Below are 20582 nucleotides of genomic sequence, written 5' to 3' on the forward strand. Positions count from 1 at the left end.
AGACACCCCCTTTGTTGATTTTAGCTCCCTGAAGCCAACCCTGTAAGCCGTGTCGTCAGTTGCCCCTCCCTCCGTCAGAGCAACGGCAGACAATCGTTCCGCGCCTTTTTTCTGTGCGGACGCCATACCAAGGCAAGCATGGAGGCCGCTCAGCTCACTTTGGCAATTAGGAGCACATTAAACACCACACGCATTATCCAGCAGTATATGCAGCACCGGAACCTGGCAAAGCGATACCGGGCGAGGAGGCGACGTCAGCGCGGTCACGTGAGTGATCAGGACATGGACACAGATTTCTCTGAAAGCATGGGCCCTGCCAATGCATGCATCATGGTGCTAATGGGGCAGGTTCATGCTGTGGAATGCCGATTCTGGGCTCGGGAAACAAGCACAGACTGGTGGGACTGCATAGTGTTGCAGGTCTGGGACGATTCCCAGTGGCTGCGAAACTTTCGCATGCGTAAGGGCACTTTCATGGAACTTTGTGACTTGCTTTCCCCTGCCCTTAGGCGCATGAATACCAAGATGAGAGCAGCCCTCACAGTTGAGAAGCGAGTGGCGATAGCCCTGTGGAAACTTGCAACGCCAGACAGCTACCGGTCAGTTGGGAATGAATTTGGAGTGGGCAAATCTACTGTGGGGGCTGCTGTGATGCAAGTAGCCCACGCAATCAAAGATCTGCTGATATCAAGGGTAGTGACCCTGGGAAATGTGCAGGTTATAGTGGATGGCTTTGCTGCAATGGGATTCCCTAACTGTGGTGGGGCCATAGACGGAACCCATATCCCTACCTTGGCACCGGAGCACCAAGCCGCCGAGTACATAAACCGCAAGGGGTACTTTTCGATAGTGCTGCAAGCTCTGGTGGATCACAAGGGACGTTTCACCAACATCAACGTGGGATGGCCGGGAAAGGTGCATGATGCTCGCATCTTCAGGAACTCTGGTCTGTTTCAAAAGCTGCAGGAAGGGACTTTATTCCCAGACCAGAAAATAACTGTTGGGGATGTTGAAATGCCTATATGTATCCTTGGGGACCCCTTAATGCCATGGCTCATGAAGCCGTACACAGGCAGCCTGGACAGTAGTCAGGAGATGTTCAACTACAGGCTGAGCAAGTGCAGAATGGTGGTAGAATGTGCATTTGGACGTTTAAAGGCGCGCTGGCGCAGTTTACTGACTCGCTTAGACCTCAGCGAAACCAATATTCCCACTGTTATTACTGCTTGCTGTGTGCTCCACAATATCTGTGAGAGTAAGGGGAAGACGTTTATGGCGGGGTGGGAGGTTGAGGCAAATCGCCTGGCTGCTGGTTACGCGCAGCCAGACACCAGGGCGGTTAGAAGAGCACAGGAGGGTGCGGTACGCATCAGAGAAGCTTTGAAAACCAGTTTCATGACTGGCCAGGCTACGGTGTGAAAGTTCTGTTTGTTTCTCCTTGATGAAACCCCCCGCCCCTTGGTTCACTCTACTTCCCTGTAAGCTAACCACCCGCCCCTCCTCCCTTCAATCACCGCTTGCAGAGGCAATAAAGTCATTGTTGCTTCACATTCATGCATTCTTTATTCATTCATCACACAAATAGGGGGATGACGACCAAGGTAGCCCAGAAGGGGTGATGGAGGAGGGAAGGAAAATGCCACACAGCACTTTAAGCACAGCACTTTAAAAGTTTACAACTTTAAAATTTATTGAATGACAGCCTTCTTTTTTTGGGGCAATCCTCTGTGGTGGAGTGGCTGGTTGGCCGGAGGCCCCCCCACCGCGTTCTTGGGCGTCTGGGTGTGGAGGCTATGGAACTTGGGGAGGAGGGCGGTTGGTTACAGAGGGGCTGCAGTGGCAGTCTGTGCTCCAGCTGCCTTTGCTGCAGCTCAACCATACACTGGAGCATACTGGTTTGGTCCTGCAGCAGCCTCAGCATTGAATCCTGCCTCCTCTCATCACGCTGCCGCCACATTTGAGCTTCGGCCCTGTCTTCAGCCCGCCACTTACTCTCTTCAGCCCGCCACCTCTCCTCCCGGTCATTTTGTGCTTTCCTGCACTCTGACATTATTTGCCTCCACGCATTCGTCTGTGCTCTGTCAATGTGGGAGGACAGCATGAGCTCGGAGAACATTTCATCGTGAGTGCATTTTTTTTTTCTTTCTAAGCTTCACTAGCCTCTGGGAAGGAGAAGATCCTGTGATCATTGAAACACATGCAGCTGGTGGAGAAAAAAAAGGGACAGCAGTATTTAAAAAGACACATTTTATAAAACAGTGGCTACACTCTTTCAGGGTAAACCTTGCTGTTAACATTAAATACATAGCACATGTGCTTTCATTACAAGGTCGCATTTTGCCTCCCCCCACCGCATGACTACCCCCTCAACCTTTCCCCCCTCCCTGTGGCTAACAGCGGGGAACATTTCTGTTTAGCCACAGGCAAACAGCCCAGCAGGAATGGGCTCCTCTGAGTGTCCCCTGAAGAAAAGCACTCTATTTCAACCAGGTGACCATGAATTATATCTCACTCTCCTGAGGATAACACAGAGAGATAAAGAACGGATGTTGTTTGAATGCCAGCAAACATACACTGCAATGCTTTGTTCTACAATGATTCCCGAGTACGTGTTACTGGCCTGGAGTGGCAAAGTGTCCTACCATGAAGGACGCAATAAGGCTGCCCTCCCCAGAAACCTTTTGCAAAGGCTTTAGGACTACATCTAGGAGAACCGCGAATGCCAGGGCAAAGTAATCCTTTCACATGCTTGCTTTTAAACCATGTATAGTATTTTAAAAGGTACACTCACCAGAGGTCCCTTCTCCGCCTGCTGGGTCCAGGAGACAGCCTTGGGTGGGTTCGGGGGGTACTGGCTCCAGGTCCAGGGTGAGAAACAGTTCCTGGCTGTCGGGAAAACCGGTTTCTCCGCTTGCTTGCTGTGAGCTATCTACAACCTCATCATCATCATCTTCTTCGTCCCCAAAACCTGCTTCCATATTGCCTCCATCTCCATTGAAGGAGTCAAACAACACGGCTGGGGTAGTGGTGGCTGAACCCCCTAAAATGGCATGCAGCTCATCATAGAAGCGGCATGTTTGGGACTCTGACCCGGAGCGGCCGTTCGCCTCTCTGGTTTTCTGGTAGGCTTGCCTCAGCTCCTTCAGTTTCACGCGGCACTGCTTCGGGTCCCTGTTATGGCCTCTGTCCTTCATGCCCTGGGAGATTTTGACAAAGGTTTTGGCATTTCAAAAACTGGAACGGAGTTCTGATAGCACGGATTCCTCTCCCCAAACAGCGATCAGATCCCGTACCTCCCGTTCAGTCCATGCTGGAGCTCTTTTGCGATTCTGGGACTCCATCATGGTCACCTGTGCTGATGAGCTCTGCATGGTCACCTGCAGCTTGCCACGCTGGCCAAACAGGAAATGAGATTCAAAAGTGCGCGGTTCTTTTCCTGTCTACCTGGCCAGTGCATCTGAGTTGAGAGTGCTGTCCAGAGCGGTCACAATGGAGCACTCTGGGATAGCTCCCGGAGGCCAATACCATCAAATTGTGTCCACAGTACCCCAAATTCGAGCCGGCAGCGTTGATTTAAGCGCTAATCCACTTGTCAGGGGTGGAGTAAGGAAATCGATTTTAAGAGCCCTTTAAGTCGAAATAAAGGGCTTCATTGTGTGGACGGGTGCAGGTTTACATCGATTTAACGCTGCTAAATTTGACCTAAAGTCCTAGTGTAGACCAGGGTTAAACCTGCTCTGTGGATAGAGAGATAAGCACAGCCTCCATCAGGGGAAAGCTTGATGGAAGAGGGTTGCTGGGGGAGTTCTCTGTGACTGTGGGTCTTTTTCCGGGCCCTTGTCCATGCATCCATCGGGGCTGAGTTTGTCTGGGTCACATTCACTGACTCGATGGACTCCTTCTGAGAACAGTGGCTACTCACTAGGGTTCTCTACAGTGTCCACTTCTGGTTCACTTGTTTTGACCTAATCACTTGCTTTCCCCATCTCTGTTTGTTCTTCCCCCCGCCCCCCACAGAGTTAATTTCAGGGTCCTGTGGCCCTGCCCTCATTTGAACAGGCAGCCTTTCATTATTCTGGTGGGCTCCACCCACCATTCCCAGGATTTAAATAGGTCAACACCTGTCAGCATTGAACACACAGGCACACTGAACAAACAAAAAACTGTCATGTGACAATTTAATTATGCAAAACAAAGTCTCTTTAACAAGCAATTTATGCTCAGCTTTTGATTCTAATGACTTTTCTAAATTCAGCAATAAAAATCTTTTTCTGCAGCTCCTTCTTGCAGTTTCACCAACCTCACACCTTAAAGCCATTCTAAGATTTCTATGCAGCAAAGCAGGAATTGCTCCAGTTGTCACCATACCAGTTTCACAAAGGGTACAGCACAGGGCTGCCGAGTTTCACAAGGTATCTGTAGTGCAAAGGTGCAAACAGTAGTTTGGCTCTCCGTAACAATACATGGCTAGACATCATTTCGCTTTGATGCTTGCTGCAACACATCCAGCTATACATTATGCTGTTCCAGGAGCATGAGATATGTACATCACTTCACATGTCTATGGCTTTAAATGAAGCATATTATTTCAGATATTCAGTCTTTACATGGCCCTTGAGAGGCTGCAGCAGTTTAGTGGGTGATTGAAATATATAGCTGGTCAGAAAATTCCACTGAAAATAAAATGTTGGTAGAAAACAGAAATAAAATTTCACTAAATCTCCCTCCCCCTTCATTTTTCAGACAGCTGTAGACTGAATACCCTTTCCTTTTAATCTCTCTGATAGGCATGTGTATGGCATCTGCTATACATATTCCAGGTTTCTGAGACTGAAGAATACTCTAAATTTGTCAGGGGAAAGCAGGTTTACCTGTCCATTGGTTAATGAAGCACAGGAGTAGGAGCCAGGAAATTTGGGTTCTATTCTAGACTCTGGTACAGACTTGCTCTGTGACCATGGTCAAGTCATAACTTCTCTTTGCCTTAGTTTGCCCATTAGAAAAAATAATATAATGATATTACTTATCTACCTCACAAAGTTGCTGTGAGATTTAGGGACATCCAAGAAAATTAATCCAAATTAACTAAAAGTGTGAATTTGAAGTGGATTAGTTAAAATGCATAAAACTGCTTTGTGAACACCCACATTTGGAATTAAAGCAGCCTTAATTTGTTTTAGTTTAGTTTATTCACTTTGGAAATGAATTAAACTGAATTAAGGCCATTTTAATTCTGAATGAGGGGGTTCACGTAGCAATTTAACTAATCCACTTCAAATTCACACGTTTAAATTAATTCAGATTAATTTTCCTGCATGTCATTGCGTAGACAAGCCCTTATTCATTTGTCCACTTTGAGATTCTCAGATGGAAGGGTCTATAGCAATGTCAAGTATTAACATTATACTGGTCCATTGCTGCAGCAATAACTGTTAATAGAGAGCACGATCAATTCCATTGCTATTTAAGCATATGTCTATACTGCAGTCACAGGATATAAATGCAATTTGATTGGACATACCCGAGCTAGCTTTAATCTAACAAGCAGTACAGCTGCAGCAGCATGTGCTTCAGCACAGACTGTATAAACCTGCCAAAATCCCTGGGTAATGATTTGCAGGGCTACTCCATGCTGAAGTGCAGGCTCCTGAGGCATCACTGCTCCAGTACCCAAACTACCTAGATTAAACCTAGCGCAGGTATGTCTACCCAAGTTGCATTTCCATCCTGGTGCTGTAGTACAGACATTCCCAAAAAAACAATGTATCATGTTTACACTACAAGTGACTGATCTGCATTGGACTCAGTTGAATCACAGGTGGCAGTCTGGGTGACTTGAATACTTGCAGTGTGTTGCTCAACAGCACACACAGTTAAGCCTTGTGCCCTCTGAAAGAAAACTGGATTCAAAATGTATTTGTTTAAACAAGTTAACTGAAATGTCAGAGGCTACTTCGCCTCCTGCATATGCAGACATATTTTCCCCTCCTCTATCAGCAGGCTGCTGCAAACAATTACACATCAGAAGACAGAGTTTACCAATGCTGAGTCACAATGGGAATATTTGTACAGCAAAACACATGTGACTGAAGAGAGAAGACTGACGTCCACATTTTTTCCTCTCTCCTCCCACCCCATCTCTCCCCCAATACTAAGAGGTAAAGTAGAATAAGCCTTGCACAATTCTGGCTTGAAAAGCATTCAGGAAGGTATGCAGACATCCCCACGTACAGTCTGACCCCTTCTGTTTGTTCACAGAACTCAAACATGACTACTGATAGGAAATCAGATGTCTGGATAAACCCTACTCTAGTTCAATGGCTTCTTGTTATGTCAGTGCTGGATATAGGGTGACCAAATGTCCCGATTTTATAGGGACAGACCCAATATTTGGGGTTTTTTTCTTATACAGGCTCCTATTACCCCCCCACCCTCTGTCCCCATTTTTCACACTTGCTATCTGGTCACCCTAGCTGGATATGAGAATCCAAAACCAATGTGGAACCATTAAATGTACCCTTCCAAGGATGGTCTGTGGTTAAGGGACGGGACTAGCGATCAGGAGATCTTGGCTCTACTCCAAGCTCTGCCGTGGACTTCCTGTGAAAGTGTGGGAAAGTCACTTGGGCATTTCCTCTGCTGTAAAATGTGGATAATACCAATACTTAGTCCAAGGGAGCTAGGAGGCAAATTCATTCGGGTTCAAAGAGCACTCTGAGAGCCTCAGACAGAAGGTACTATGGAAGTACAAAGTGTGTAATAGTTGTAGGCTAATGCTCACAGTACAGTATTTTTTTTTAATTTTAACTGAAATAAAAGGGCACCCATTCCCAGTTCCGGGGCCCTTGGTAAATCTTTTAAAAAATAGTAAACAAGTAAGAAAATTACCAGCACAGAAAAAAAAACAGCCAGAAAGACAAACCTTCATAAAATACTATCCCATGCTCTCCCCTAAATACCAGGCCTTAATTCCATTCCCTGCTCCTTAGAAGCCTGAGCAAAGATACGGCTTTTGCAGCATGTCCTGCAAGTCAAGAGATTCAGGATATTTCTTTTGTAAGAAGGGCAGTGAGTTCCAAAGTTGTGTGCCCCTCACAGAAAAATCCTGCCAATAGCTCCCTCCTACATAAACAGAAGTGGATCCAGTTCAGGCACCTTCAGTGATCACTACCTATGGCCACAGGTGCTGGAATTAGAGTGCAGTGGGTGCTGCCACCCCCCCGGATTGAAATGGTTTCCATCATATACAGGGTTTAGTTTTGTTCAATGACTCTCAGTACCCCCACTATACACATAGTATGCCTGCCTATGACAGAATCACATGGCAGAGATGTAGGCTGAAGTTCTGGCTCCAATGAAGGCAGGTCCCAGGCATTTTAAGGTTGTTGTTTTTAGGTAAACACCAACACCTTTAAACTCCACCCAGAACTCAACAGACAGCCAATGGAGATGCCACAGCACTAGTGTCATATGCTCAGCAGGCAGGTAGCTCCACTCCGCTCCAGCTGCAGCTTCCAGTGAACTACCGGGTAGCCCGATATGAAGTGCATGGCAATAGTTTAATCTCAGGGTCATAAAGGCCTGGATGACGTTTCCATGATCTGCATCCAGAAGAAGAGGTTACAACACCTTAGTGAAGCACAAATGTCAGTTCTTCAGGGCAGGGGCTTTGAATGTGTGGTTGTTCGGCACCCAGCACAACAGGCCTCTGATCCTGATTGGGCCTCTGGGCACTGATGTAATACGAATACAAAACAATGATCATAAGATTCAATAAATGGCCCTGGCTGCCACTGCCTGATCATCTAACAGCAGCTGGGCCCCTCAACTGCAAACCTGAATGACAACTTGTGGGTGGGAGAGGCCATAATCCACACCACATCTTCCAGGCACTTTCCCCGATTCAGCAGAAGCATCTCAGTCTTCTCTAGAGTAACCTTCACCAAGCTAGGTCTCCTCTATCTGAGGTACTTACATGGCCCTCCATCACGGTAGTATCTGCGTGTGTCACAGTCTTTAATGTATTTATCCTCCCAAACAATGTTCTTTCTAATTTTTAACAGGCCGTGTGCGCAAAAAAATAATAATAAAAAAAAGCCATCGTCGAAGGCGGAGTGCACGCGGTGCTTCGCCGTGTGCGCGGTGTTTAAGGTCTGTGTGCACATGCACAGCTTAGTGGGAACAGTGCTCCCAACACTCCCGTGAGGGAGGGATTTATCCCCGTTTTACAGAGAGGCTAGGTGATGGTGGTGAAGGAAACTGAGCCCAGATCTCTCAAGTCCGAGGCAAGTGCCCTAACCACAGGACCATCCTTCTTCTCATCCATGCCTCAATCGCCTTCAGATACTGGGCAAGACACTTGACCATTCCAGATGGGTGGGGAGAGGAGACACAAAGCTGGTTATCATCATGCTGAAAGTACCAAAACTCGTGTCTCCTAATTAACTCACCTCACAGCCTTAGATACATATTAAGCAAGAGGGATGGCAAGATGGTCCCTCATCTTTAGGTCCCTCATCCGGGCTGCCCATCGGTTGAGAAGAACAACCGTCCAAAGCCACCTTCTGGGATCCTTCAGACAGAAAGGGACAGGACTAACTAAAGGTACGTCTACACTTGGTGCTGGAGGTGTAAATTCCAGCTTGAAGAGATTTATCTGTGCTAGCTCTCACTGACATTGCGTAGTCACTGCAGTGCGAGTGGCAGGAGGGACTAGCCGCCCTGTGTCCATACCCCTCTGAGGCACTCAGGAAGTATTCAAGCAGCTAACTTCTCCTGCCGCAGCTACTCTCCTATTTTTAGAAAGCTAGCTCAATCAGAGCTAACGCAGTTATGTCCCCTAACACTTGAAATTACAAGTCCAGTGTAGACATACTATAAGAATGAACCCATTAACCCCAAGGTCTACAGGTGGATTACCAGCATGTAACTATCAGCAGGATTGAAAGCAGCTCTAAGGGTTAACAATATCGGCATAGACACCAGATTGTCATATGTCACTAGGTCGTCATCCACCACTGAGTATTTGCTCTTCCAGTTCACAGCTATTTCCTAGCGTCTGAGGTCAAAGAACTGAACGTCTACTGACGTGCCATGTATGACGAACTAACCAGGCACTGAAAGTAGTGAAAATTGCTGACAGGGAAAGAAACAGAGATATCACTATCTGAACAGTATGTAAAGAAAAACAACAAAAGGTCAGATTTTCCAAAGAGCTCAACATCCATTAGTTCCTAGTGTTCGCAGTGGAAGAACTGATCTCTTTAGAAAGTCTGGCTATAAGCAAACAATCCTCTCCATGACCTGGCTCTATCATACTGCAAAAGAGAGAAAATCCTTCACTGCATTAGAGTTGCCCAAACTCAAATTCTGTGGTCCTTAAGTAAAATGCCTACTGAAGCCAATGGGAATTTTGCTCAATTAAAGATTGCAGCATTTTACCCAAAGTCCTTAGCATATTGCAAAAGTGGAACTCTCAGTGCACACACTGCATGTAGAGGATGCCAATATTGTTGGAGTCCATTAGGACAGAAAAATATGTGCAAGGCCAGTATTACTGCTCTGACATGCCTTCAAGGCATTATGGGAACAACTGTAGAGCTGTGTGAACAGCCTATGTACTTCATGTACGTTGAGAACGAATGTGTGCTGGAAATGGGTCCTCTAGAAAGTAGTTTGATCAAAAAATGCCTCTCTTCTCAACCCACTAATCATTTGCTTTGTATTGTGATAGCCTTGTCCTATCTCACACACACGCGCACACACTGAGGACTTCCTCACAGCAAATGCTTCTCTCTGCACAAGCAAGTGAAATGTGGAAACTATTTCACGCTTCTAACCAGGCTATGACCATGAGTACGTCCAAGGATTGAGGTGTATGCATGTCCGTTTCTCCCACCCGTCCACCCACACGCTCTTTGTCCCTCTCAGGGCTTTAAACTGTGCTAGAACTGGGCTTTTAGGGCTGGATCCAAATCCTGTGGACATCAACAGGCTTTGAGTCGTACTCTCATACTGAGGCCTCTGAACCACTTTACCTTTAACTTCTTGTTTTCTCCATTCCTTTATACCTCATCTACTAATATAGAAGCTGTATAGCTCTCTTCAGACCTCAAAAATTTTCAGGTCATCATTATATGCCTGGCAAAATCAACCACCCCTTCAAGCCTTTTGTGCTAAAATTTGCACCCTTTGACAAGTAGTGAAACACTCTCAAAAGGGAACTATTTTGCTTTGATTTGGGGTGCATTTTTACGTGTACATAATTGTATTAAAACTTACATAAGAGTTTCCCTGCTCCCCTACCCTCTCCAACACGGGAAAAGCAGTCTGCTGCAAATGTATCAAGTTATGGGCCAGATCCTCAGATGGTGTAAATCAGCATAGTTCCATGGACATCTGGAATGAGTGACCCTTTCAGGAAACAAAATTAATCCTCCCAACCTTCCTCTACTTTTAGAGAAAAACTTTATTTTTTAATGGCTGGAAACATTTGAAGTAATGCTTCATTTTTAGTTTTCAAGGGGACAAGCAGATGTGTCAAGATATAGGGTGAAAGGCTTTCCCCACAGTATCTGTACAAGGCGACTGACCAAAGCAGGATGCCTGATGTACAGGGAGGCTGAGATTGCCCCCAAAAGTCTGGATAAGAGTCTGACATTTTGGATGCTTATCCACACCCAACACTAGATACTTGAAGGTTTGGCAATACAAATTTATCTCTGGCAGTAGTAATGGATATCATGGCAGGTGATCCAATAACACTTGCAATCAGCTTGTGCCTACGCTTCAAAAGTCATTTAATGCATAAAGATCTTTCAGTGTGACTGGAAGGAGTTTGGAAATAATTGATTCAGGTGTATGGAACCAAGAGGAAATGATTTAGCTTTGTAATTGATACTTGGTGTCAAAATTAATTAAGCATAAATTATACAACTGAAGATGCACATTTGTTTAGTTTGACAAATGGTTTCCTCCTATTGCTACTGAAGAAAACATGCTGAATTTCAGCATGCATTTGTTGTATGGAAAGAAGTAAATTAAATCAACATGATTCCATGTAAAACCAAACCTAGGCTTAAGCAGAAGATAATTTTAAACAGTTGCATAGACTTTAACCATCAATATGTTTTGGCAGAGTTTCAGCGGGAAAACAATAGTAAGCTGCCCTTTAAAGAAAGCTCATTTTGCAGGGGAAAAAAGGCTAAGTTATTTTAATGAACAGAGAAAACTGGACAGTCAAGGTGCCTCAGATACTGGATCTGGGCTAAGTACAGACCTTTTGCTAGACACTACACAGTATTTGCTCAAACAGGAGAAAGAACTATTTTGGACCTGTACAAAGCTGTCACACCCAGGGTTTTATGTGCAGCTGGGGCATCTCCCAAGCACAGGTCTGAATCCTGACTTTCCTCAATGCTCAAAAGGAATTGTAACATGGAGCTTGAACAAGTACAAGCATCCCCGTAATAACAGGCTGTGCAAGTCATGTTACAGGAGAATGTCTGTATTATGAAATGGTTTAAAATTCAGGACGCAGTTGGCGCTTACTTACTGGTCATGGGTCATGTTATATCAGTCCAGAATGTTCAGTAAATGCATACAAAATTCTATTTCAGATTCTAAAACAGTGATGATATGCCAGTCTAATAAAGATATTGCCTCCCCTTAGCTCCAGTTCCTAAACTTCCCTGTCTAATCTCACCTCCTTTACAGAAGAGTGGTGCAGATTAATTAGTTAATGTTTGTAAGGTGCTCTGAAGATGAAAAGCACTAAGTGCTCAATATTAAGTAGTGTTATAAATAAAACACCACAGGCCGTAGCAACGCACTTCAGGGTGAGTGATTATTATGGTTAAAGTCACTTAATCTTTGTGCCTTAGAACTACCACTGCCATAGGCATATTCTAATTATCCAGAAATTCATAGCCTGTCTGGTCTTGTGGCTTAATTTTAAAATAACTTCTAGTCAATCTCACACTGCGAAGTGGGGCAGTAAACTAGTGAAATGATAGACCAAATAGCATATCCAGTCTACGGTCAAAGTGGACATCACGATGGCTCTAAATGCAATGATTCTTTAAGTGAGGAGCCCCACAACTGGCCAAAATCAGGAAAAAGCAGAAATAGAATTGTGGCAGGGCCATACAAGAAAGTGAAAGGGGAAAAAAAAAGACAAAGGAAGAGGCAGCAGCAGAGAAAGTGCAGGAGCAGCTAGAGGGGAGGTGTGAGGGACCCAGGAGGGGAGGGAGCACAAATCATGGCTAAACAACGTTTACAAAGGTGGTGGAAAGCTTTGGGAAAGTGTTAGAAGGTCAGAACTGAAGCCTAAAATCTAACTCAGCATTCAGCACAAAGCCAGTATGGGAGTACAGCACCAGCCTGACGAGCTCTCAGACGCCTGGATCACTAAGCAGGTGGGAATTGGTTGGAGTCTTTTGAAGGTTGGTAGTTTCCTGCAGACTTGAGGATCTGAGGTATCCCCTCCTGGATAGAGGCAGAAAATTCTCAAGAGTGCTTCTCCAACCCCACCACAGAACTTCCCTCTTAGCCCAATTTAGTCTCAGCCAGTTGCTCTTCATCCAGATGTTGATGCCTGCAAACATTTGGTTAGCTGGCAGACAGCACTGTTGACCCTCGACAGAAAGGGCATGCAGAGCTGGGTGTAGTCTATATACTATTGGCAACAGCATCCAGGTCATCCTAAAATTTGATATTGGAAGAAAAGCCAATGAAAATCTGTTTGGCTGCATGAGGTCAGGTAAATACAGCCTTCAGACTCTGAAAGTTTAAATACGTACGTTTAGTAGAGGATCCCATTATTCATTTTTTCCAAATACTTTTACTAACTAGAAGCCAAGTCACGAAATACTCATGCAATCTCTGTTCTCTGGCAAAGTCACATGGACTTCGATGGGAGTTTTGCTTGAGTAAGGACTACAGGATTTGGTTTGAAAGCTTCTTCTTTCCCAAACAGAGATTTTACTATCCATCTGGCAAAGACCAAAAAAAAAAAAAAAAGGGGGGGGGGGGGGAGACAGAAGAGAGAATTTCGTTTCTGCACAAAATCCAAAATGAGTGTCAAAGAAAAAATAATCTAGGAAGCTGAATGTGAGCCAGTATCCATTTCTTTAATGTAAATCATATGTGATACAGGCGTACTTGGTGTACAGTGATTGTAAAGATACTCTAGGGACTCATTTATAGAGAAAGAGCTTAGGTCTCTGTACAAGTCAGTGCCCTCTGTGCTGAAAACTAGTTTCTTTCTTTGTACTGACTAGCTCCTTTAAAGGAAACACTTAAAGAGAAGCAATATTTGGGACTAAGCACACCAGGCTACATAAATTCAGGTCATGAGTCCTGCGCAGGCTGGCTTCCAGAAGACAAAAACCCTTCGTAATCATTAGAGCTGGCCAGAAATTCTCTGACAAAAACAGGTTTTCCAAGGAGAATGCAGATTCGTTGAAACCAAAATGTTTTGTGGGAACGTCTGAATTTTGATGAACTTTGGCTGAAACACAGGGAGGTTTCTATCAAAAACCTATCTGGTTTCCTGCTAGCTTGCTTGTGGGCTGCTTGGGAGCCTGGCCTTTCAGGATCCACCGCTCCAGGGCAGCCCTGCCATGCAGACCTCCAGAAGCCTCAGCTCTAGGAAGGGCTGTTATAGGTGAGCATCCCAGCTCCACAAGCTTTCAGGGCCTCTTGGCACTTCTAGGCTCCCCACGTTGCAGCAAGGGACTCGTGGGAGCAACCTGGGGAACCCTCGGGGGCTGGGTTGCCAACCGCTCCATTTAATTTAGAGATAATTTCTCCGAATTTCCTTTCTGTGGGAAATTTCTAGTTTGAATATGTGAATTGGAACGAAAAAACTTTGAAAAAGCTTTTTCAAAATGTCAGAATTACCCCCAGAACAGAAATTCCAGGTTTTGACCAGTTCTAGTAACCATGCAGCATGCGGCAGCTAGCACATATCATGTGGCTAGCAGACTGGGTAATAATTCAAGAGAGAATTCAAGGGATACAGTGGCAATATATATAGAGAGAGAGGAAAGTAGCATAAATATAGACACCAAACTGATCCAAAATCTTTAGGTACTGGGTGGCAGTGTACACTGTTATATATTGGTTTGAGCATTGGCCTGCTAAACCCAAGGTTGAGAGTTCAAATCCTTGAGGGGGCCATTTAAGGATCTGGGGCAAAAATTGGGGATTGGTCCTGCTTTGAGCAGGGAGTTGTTGGACTAGATGACCTCCTGAGGTCCCTTCCAACCCTGATATTCTATGATATGACTGACTGACATATCTACCGGCAGCTGTACTCATGAATTGGTCAAAGCCCCTTGGCTTTTGCTGGGGATACAGAGAACATATTTCAGAGTCTCCTTTTGTCCAGTTATATGCCCCATATGATTGCTGCTTCTTTAAGTTTGCAGCAAAGGGAAGCTATTTGTTTCCTCTCGTCTCAAAGAGCTCACAATATTACAGAGAGAAAACAAATGAAAAGCAGCATAAACAGAATGATAAACGCCAATGGAAACAATCCCTCTGTGTTTATGTAGCCCAAACACAGCTTCCAGAAAAGAAAGATTTAGGGTGCAGTTTCTCTGTTATTGATACTCCCTAAAGCCAGACAAAATCCTCGCAACCCAGGCCTTTTGGTTGTCAGATGTTTAAGCATGGTAACCTAAATATAGTCACCACCTCAAATATAGCCCATTTACTATCTGCACAGAGTAAAGCAGCAATCAAAGAACCGCTAGATGGGTTTATTTCAGCATTGGATTCTTTTTGCCAGGGAAATGTTTAGGTTTCCTTTGGATCAAACTATGCAGGTCTCTCTGAGGCCTTACATGGTAGCTGTGCATACTTCTTAGGGTAGGACCACACAGCAGAGACCGCGCACCAGCTTGCCTCCCTGAGCTGGCTTGAACCCAGCTAGCACAGGTAACAACAGGGCAGCACAAGCAGCATGCATCCAGCATGGACCCTAGGTACATGCTCAGCTCGCTAGCCTGCTCGGAAACCCACTCTGCAGCCTTCACTGCCACTGTTACCCAGGGTAGCTGGATTCAAGCTAAGCCAGGTAGAGTAGCCTATGCAGTGTTTGCTGTGTAGACATTCCCTCTGAATCAGTCTAATAAAACTATTACCAAAAGCTTGGGTAACGTTCCTTCCTTCAGTGTAGAACCCAACTGCGTGAAGGTGCGAGCCCCAGAGTACACAGCCTAATTTTCCAAAGACTGCATTCCCTTCCCATCTTCTTCTAGGAGCAATTGAATATGTTGCCATTAATCTGTTGACTCCTCTAGAGGTTTGGGTCCTGGCTATCTGAAAGATCAGTTCTGACCTTTCTCTTGTTGTGACAGTTGAGAATAGTCAGGGGCATGCTTGTTAACAGACCTTAGGTTTGAAAATCTGGCAGGGGGAGGGCAGGGGTACTCAAACTCTGGCATTTGCTTCCGTATTTACTAGTCCAACAGAGCTCCACAAAAATCTTTCCACTGCATTGGAAAGACATTGGAAGAGTTTCACTTTCCCACTGAACATTCGTCTGATGCTGAAAGTTAATGAGCCCTCACCAGTGTGTTAACAAGATCCTGAGATGATACTAAAACAGAAGATAACCTGAACAACAAGAGAATAATAAATTGGGGACTGTGGTTAGACATACAGGCAGGAAACCAAATGAGAGTCATCTAAGGCAAAAAAAAGCTAATATAATACGTCTTGGAAAAATAACTGAAAAACAGTTATTCAACAGAAGGAGAAAACCTGGAAGGAAGTAATGCTGAAGGAGACATAAGAGTGTTAATGGGCAGCAAATGAGATTAATTTTCAATAACAGCAGGGGGAAAAAAAGCCAGTGTAATTTTGAACAGAGATATCACAGAGCAGAGAGGAAGTAATCTTTTTCTACATGACTGATGAGACTGCATATGCACTTAGCAGGTAACATGATCCAGGGGATAATTTTCAAAAGCACCTAAGTTCCACTGCAAGTCAGTGGGACTCAGGTGTTGAGTTGGTGGTGGGACATCCAGCCTGATACCTTGGAGAAGCAGTTAGAGGAGTTAAACGGTGAAGAAATGGAGAAGTCAGGAATCGAAAGGTAGATATCACATCTGGCTGCCTAGAAATGGGAGGTGAAGAAATGAGGTTGCCTAAGACTAACTTGTAAAGTGAAAATAGGTTCAGGCTGAGAAAGGAGCCATAAAGGCGGCCAGCAGAGATGGGAAGGGAGGTGGAAAAAGAGCCCCTCAAGGTTTTACCAAACTCTCAGCAAATTCTCTTTTGCTGACTAATCTGAGAAATTCCATTTTCTTGCCCCTTGCTATGATTAATGCAATAATCCACTGGCTGCAGCTACCAAAGACTTCAGCATAACTGCTGTTTGTAATGACATTTGGTCAGCTAAATGCTAAGAGATGGGTTTATTTTTAAAAACAAAAATCAATTCAGGACTCCCATGAAAAGTAAAAACACACAACAACCCTACAACTTGAGATGAGGGACATAAGGCAGCAGAAAACATGAACACCTAAAAATATGAAGAAAGAGAGAGCCCTGGCTATTTTCAGTTACAACAAACAAAATGTTGAGCCCGTATAGCAAAGTTTGCTCATTTTGTTGTCCCCTCTAGAAGGCCAATTAGTAAAGAGATAGGATTTGTTTATAAAAGAGGAAAGGAAGCTTTTGCTGTGGTTCACCTGTGATGCGCTCTCTCTTACTGCTAGATATTTTTTTTTTGCTACAGTATGTCAGCAAATTATGCGTCCTTAATGTCAGAGGAACATCAGCTCTGACACAGCAAACCTTTCAGCTCTGTTTGATTTTTAAGGGGCACATTACTTGCTAAATACATTTCTTGAAGATCAAAAATTATGCACAAGGTTGTCATCGGCAGAACAAGGCTTCAGGCTAATTCCCTAATACCACTCCCGGGGAAGTCGAGGGGAGTTTGTCTGAGGAAGGGCTTCAGGATTAACCCAGTGTGCTGTGGTTTTTATTTTGCTTTCACACCAAGGCATTTGTGTTACTTTATTGTTAAATGCTGGCTAAGGAGCATTTCTAGCAGCTGGGTGTTAAGCAGCTTGGGATGTTGGAATGTTCCTTGGGCTTGTGAAACCCTGAGGTTAGCTACATATTGAAACTGAGGAGCAAAGGTACAGAACCCCAGCTAGAGTAGCACAGAACAAACAGGACAGATGATAGGCCTGATACTCCCCTTGCTCCAGTCTCACACTAGTGTAATGCCATTGATTTGAGTGGAGTTGCTTCTGATTTATACCAGGATGAGAGGCCCCAAATCATCTTCTGTTAATTCATTTAGTTTATACAATTGGAAGTGAGTCAGTTTTCCCCAGACATGAGTCATCTGTATGAAAGTTGCATCCCTTTGTGTATACAACCCCATAGGGAAAAATAAAATGAGTTTAATTGGCAGAGTTTCCTCCTTCCCATTCTGCTTGGAGAACAGCTCCATCTACCCTGAACTTCAATATGCAGAAGCACAAGGCTTCTGCAGGATCTCTAATGGGGTAATGGGCATGTTCCAGAGCAGCTGCTCCCTCCTTCTGTATTCCTGGCTCCAGATGTGCCCAACCTGGTTCTCCTCCACTGTCAGGGGAATGATCACACCACTTAACAGATGGTTTCTGCTTTTTATTTGGACACAGCAGAGTGCTTGAACCACCCTCCTGGCCCAAGAGGTGGCAATTTATCCCTGCTGCTTTTCTAAGAGAAGTTGTGAAGAGTGCAACTATGAAACTGAAATCCCTTGGTTTTCTATGCACTCTCCCATGTGCAGCCCTTCAGTTCTCAGAATTGCTGCTGCCTGTTACAGAGGAAGCACCCACACTGTGCTCTCCCCAGAGGACTTTTGTTCTTGCAGTTTTCCTTACTACCACCAAAGGAAAACACCCCAAAAAGTGAGCAATGAAAAAGCCCTGTTTTTCTATTTATATATAGAAGAATCTGACACAAATGAAAGGTTAGGAGAATGTTTGTTCTGTGATGTTGTGGCCAACATGATGCAAATAAACTAATCGTTCATTTTGACTTTTTACATCTTGTGGCAGCTTTGTTTTTTCATCCAGGGAAAAGGAAGCATTGCTAAGTCGGAGCCCATGACCTAGACACCTCTGACGAAAGCTCTGGCACAAGTGCATAATTAGCCTGTACAAATCCTACTTCAGTTACCAAAATGAACGGCATGCACAAGAATTTAAACCTGATTGTTGCTATAATCATGAATCGCTGCACAATTCAAGTATCCTTTCCACAGGGATTACATTCTACTAGTTTTCCACTTCCGTTAGCTTTTTACTGATGCAACTTTAGTCATTCGAGAAACTGCACAAGTCATTACTTTGGAGAGTGTTTAACTACAGTTGATTTTATTTATAGTGCTATTATTCTTTCCCCCTTCTGCGAAATTAAAACTCCTAACCATTTCAGAGCATGGGTAGAGCAATGAGAGAGGTGTGAGCAATAGGACCTGCTGAGGATTAGAATCTGACACTGTCTACTATAAATATTTACCAGAGTGGCTTAATTTTAGCTTTAGTTGGGTCTTGAAGAGTTGCACATTGGGACTCAGGGCCTGAGGTTAGAACCCCATTTCAAAAGGCTGGGAAACCAGAGAAGCAATTCAGCATGACCTTCTCATTTTCAAGTCAGTTCCCCTTCACTATTGCAGGATTAGGTTACCTGTGACTAACCTATTTGGTATGGCATCTCAGTATCATGCTGTCAGTACTGTTTAAAGATCAGGGAGGGAATGCAGCAGGTTTCATCCTATTTTCATGTCATATAAATGCTTTACCTATAGAGAAAGGCAGTGAAATGCCTGGCTTTACTTTTGATGCTGCCTCTCCAGACTAGCAAAGCCACAGCTCGGTCATTTTATCCATATTAGAGAATAAATTACTCAGCTGCTAAAAAGGAGGGAGAAAACTATCCTGAAGCCTCTCTCTGCCAGGATCCCATCTTAGAAGTTAACTGTAAGTCAGTCACAATACACTACCGAGATGATGGGCCATGCCTAATTCTTTTAGAGTCTATTCAGCAGAAACCGTGTCTGAGATGAACAGTTCTACTTTAGGGATTTTTTTTTAAAACACGAGGATGTGTCCACACATTGTCTAAGTGCTCCTTAGGTAAACACCCAGGATAGGATATTCCATATCTGTGAGCAGTCTGTGACTTCAGCACCATGGAAGGCCAGGTGCCACTGCCATGGAAAACCCATTCCAAATCATGTGGGCGATAATGGATTCAGGATGAATGGCAGATAAGGGATTTTCAAGTACACATGATTTCACACAGGGTCCCTACAATTCAATATGCTTTGATTAAGGTTAAGAATTCAGTGACAAAACTCACCTGAGCCAGCAATACACAAATCAGATGGTCTCCAACACATGAAAGACTAACATCGGTACAGGAAATGGTAACAGGCTCTCCTTGCAAAATTTCCTTTGGGTCTTTGGAATTAACTGGGGGTTCAGGCCCCACACCAAACCTGCAGATACCCAGAAAGCTGCACAAATCAGGAAGGCTGGATCTGAATCAGGGCTGCTTTAACTTAGCCAGCCAGCATTTATGCAGCATATAATGAACACAGATCTTACCATAGTTATGTTAGGACTACAGAGCAGCTCCAATATTGCCTCCATGGTGACATCGTACTTTCAGGTGGAGGTAATATGCCAACTATCTGGGTTAAAACATATTTATGAATGATGTTTTGGTGGTATGACGTAACTCTGTGGCTCTTTCAAATAAAATCAACTCCTTTGCCAAAAGTAATAATTGAATATTTGGTCACATACTGCAAGCAGGCAAATCTCCTAGAAAGAACATAAAAGGCAGGAGAGATGGTTTGTGTAGATTCCCTTTGCCCAAGTTAGGTACTGAGAATGGTCACAGATGCTAGGGTCCTGATTCTCCACTGCCTCACACCTTGACGGACAAGGTGGGTGAGGGAATATATTTTATTGGACCGACTTCTGTTGGTGAGAGAGAGACAAGCTTTCAAGCTTACCCAGAGCTCTTCTCCAGGTCTGGAAAATGTATTCAGAGTGTCACAGCTAAACAGAAGGCGGAAGAGATTGTTTAGCATAAGTAGTTACATATTTGAGGGACCATTCAAGGTTAAGATCCCTGGGTCATACACATGCCTATCACAATGTGTGGTGTACCTCATACAGTGCACTGAATGACCCAACACCACCTATGTGGGTGAAACCAGACAATCACTATGCTCTCAAATGAACTCGCACAGGCAAATGATAAAAGACAAAACACACTTGTGGGAGAACCCCTTTCACAAAGTGATCACTATACCTGACCTATCAGTCCTCATCCTCAAAGAAATCCTACACAACACTTTCAAAAGACAAGCCTGGAAGCTTAAATTCATAACTTTGCTAGACACTAAAAATCATGGACTGAATAGAAACACAGGATTTATGGCTTATTACAACAATCTGTAACCCACCAACCCTCCTCCCCCAGCTGCCTTTTCCCTTCTATCCTTTCCCCCCTATTACTGGAAGTGCATGAACGGACCACTTCTCCTT

At 44.4% G+C, this 20582-nt stretch overlaps 1 protein-coding gene across 1 annotated transcript in view; it reads right to left on the reverse strand.

Moving 5' to 3' along the window:
- Positions 1-1724: 1724 nt before the first annotated feature.
- LOC144930924 (uncharacterized) overlaps positions 1725-20582 on the reverse strand; it is a 39957-nt gene continuing 21099 nt past the window's right edge. Inside the window, exons 2-3 of the mRNA XM_078854662.1 lie at positions 2792-3197; positions 1725-2203 (exon numbers count right to left, since the gene is read on the reverse strand). Of these exons, the coding sequence (XP_078710788.1) occupies positions 2118-2203; positions 2792-3197 (492 nt within the window). The 3' untranslated portion in view covers positions 1725-2117. The remainder of the gene's footprint in view (positions 2204-2791; positions 3198-20582) is intronic.

Source organism: Lepidochelys kempii, chromosome 10 (genome assembly GCF_965140285.1).
Source record: "Lepidochelys kempii isolate rLepKem1 chromosome 10, rLepKem1.hap1, whole genome shotgun sequence".
In the NCBI taxonomy this organism is placed as follows: domain Eukaryota; kingdom Metazoa; phylum Chordata; order Testudines; family Cheloniidae; genus Lepidochelys; species Lepidochelys kempii.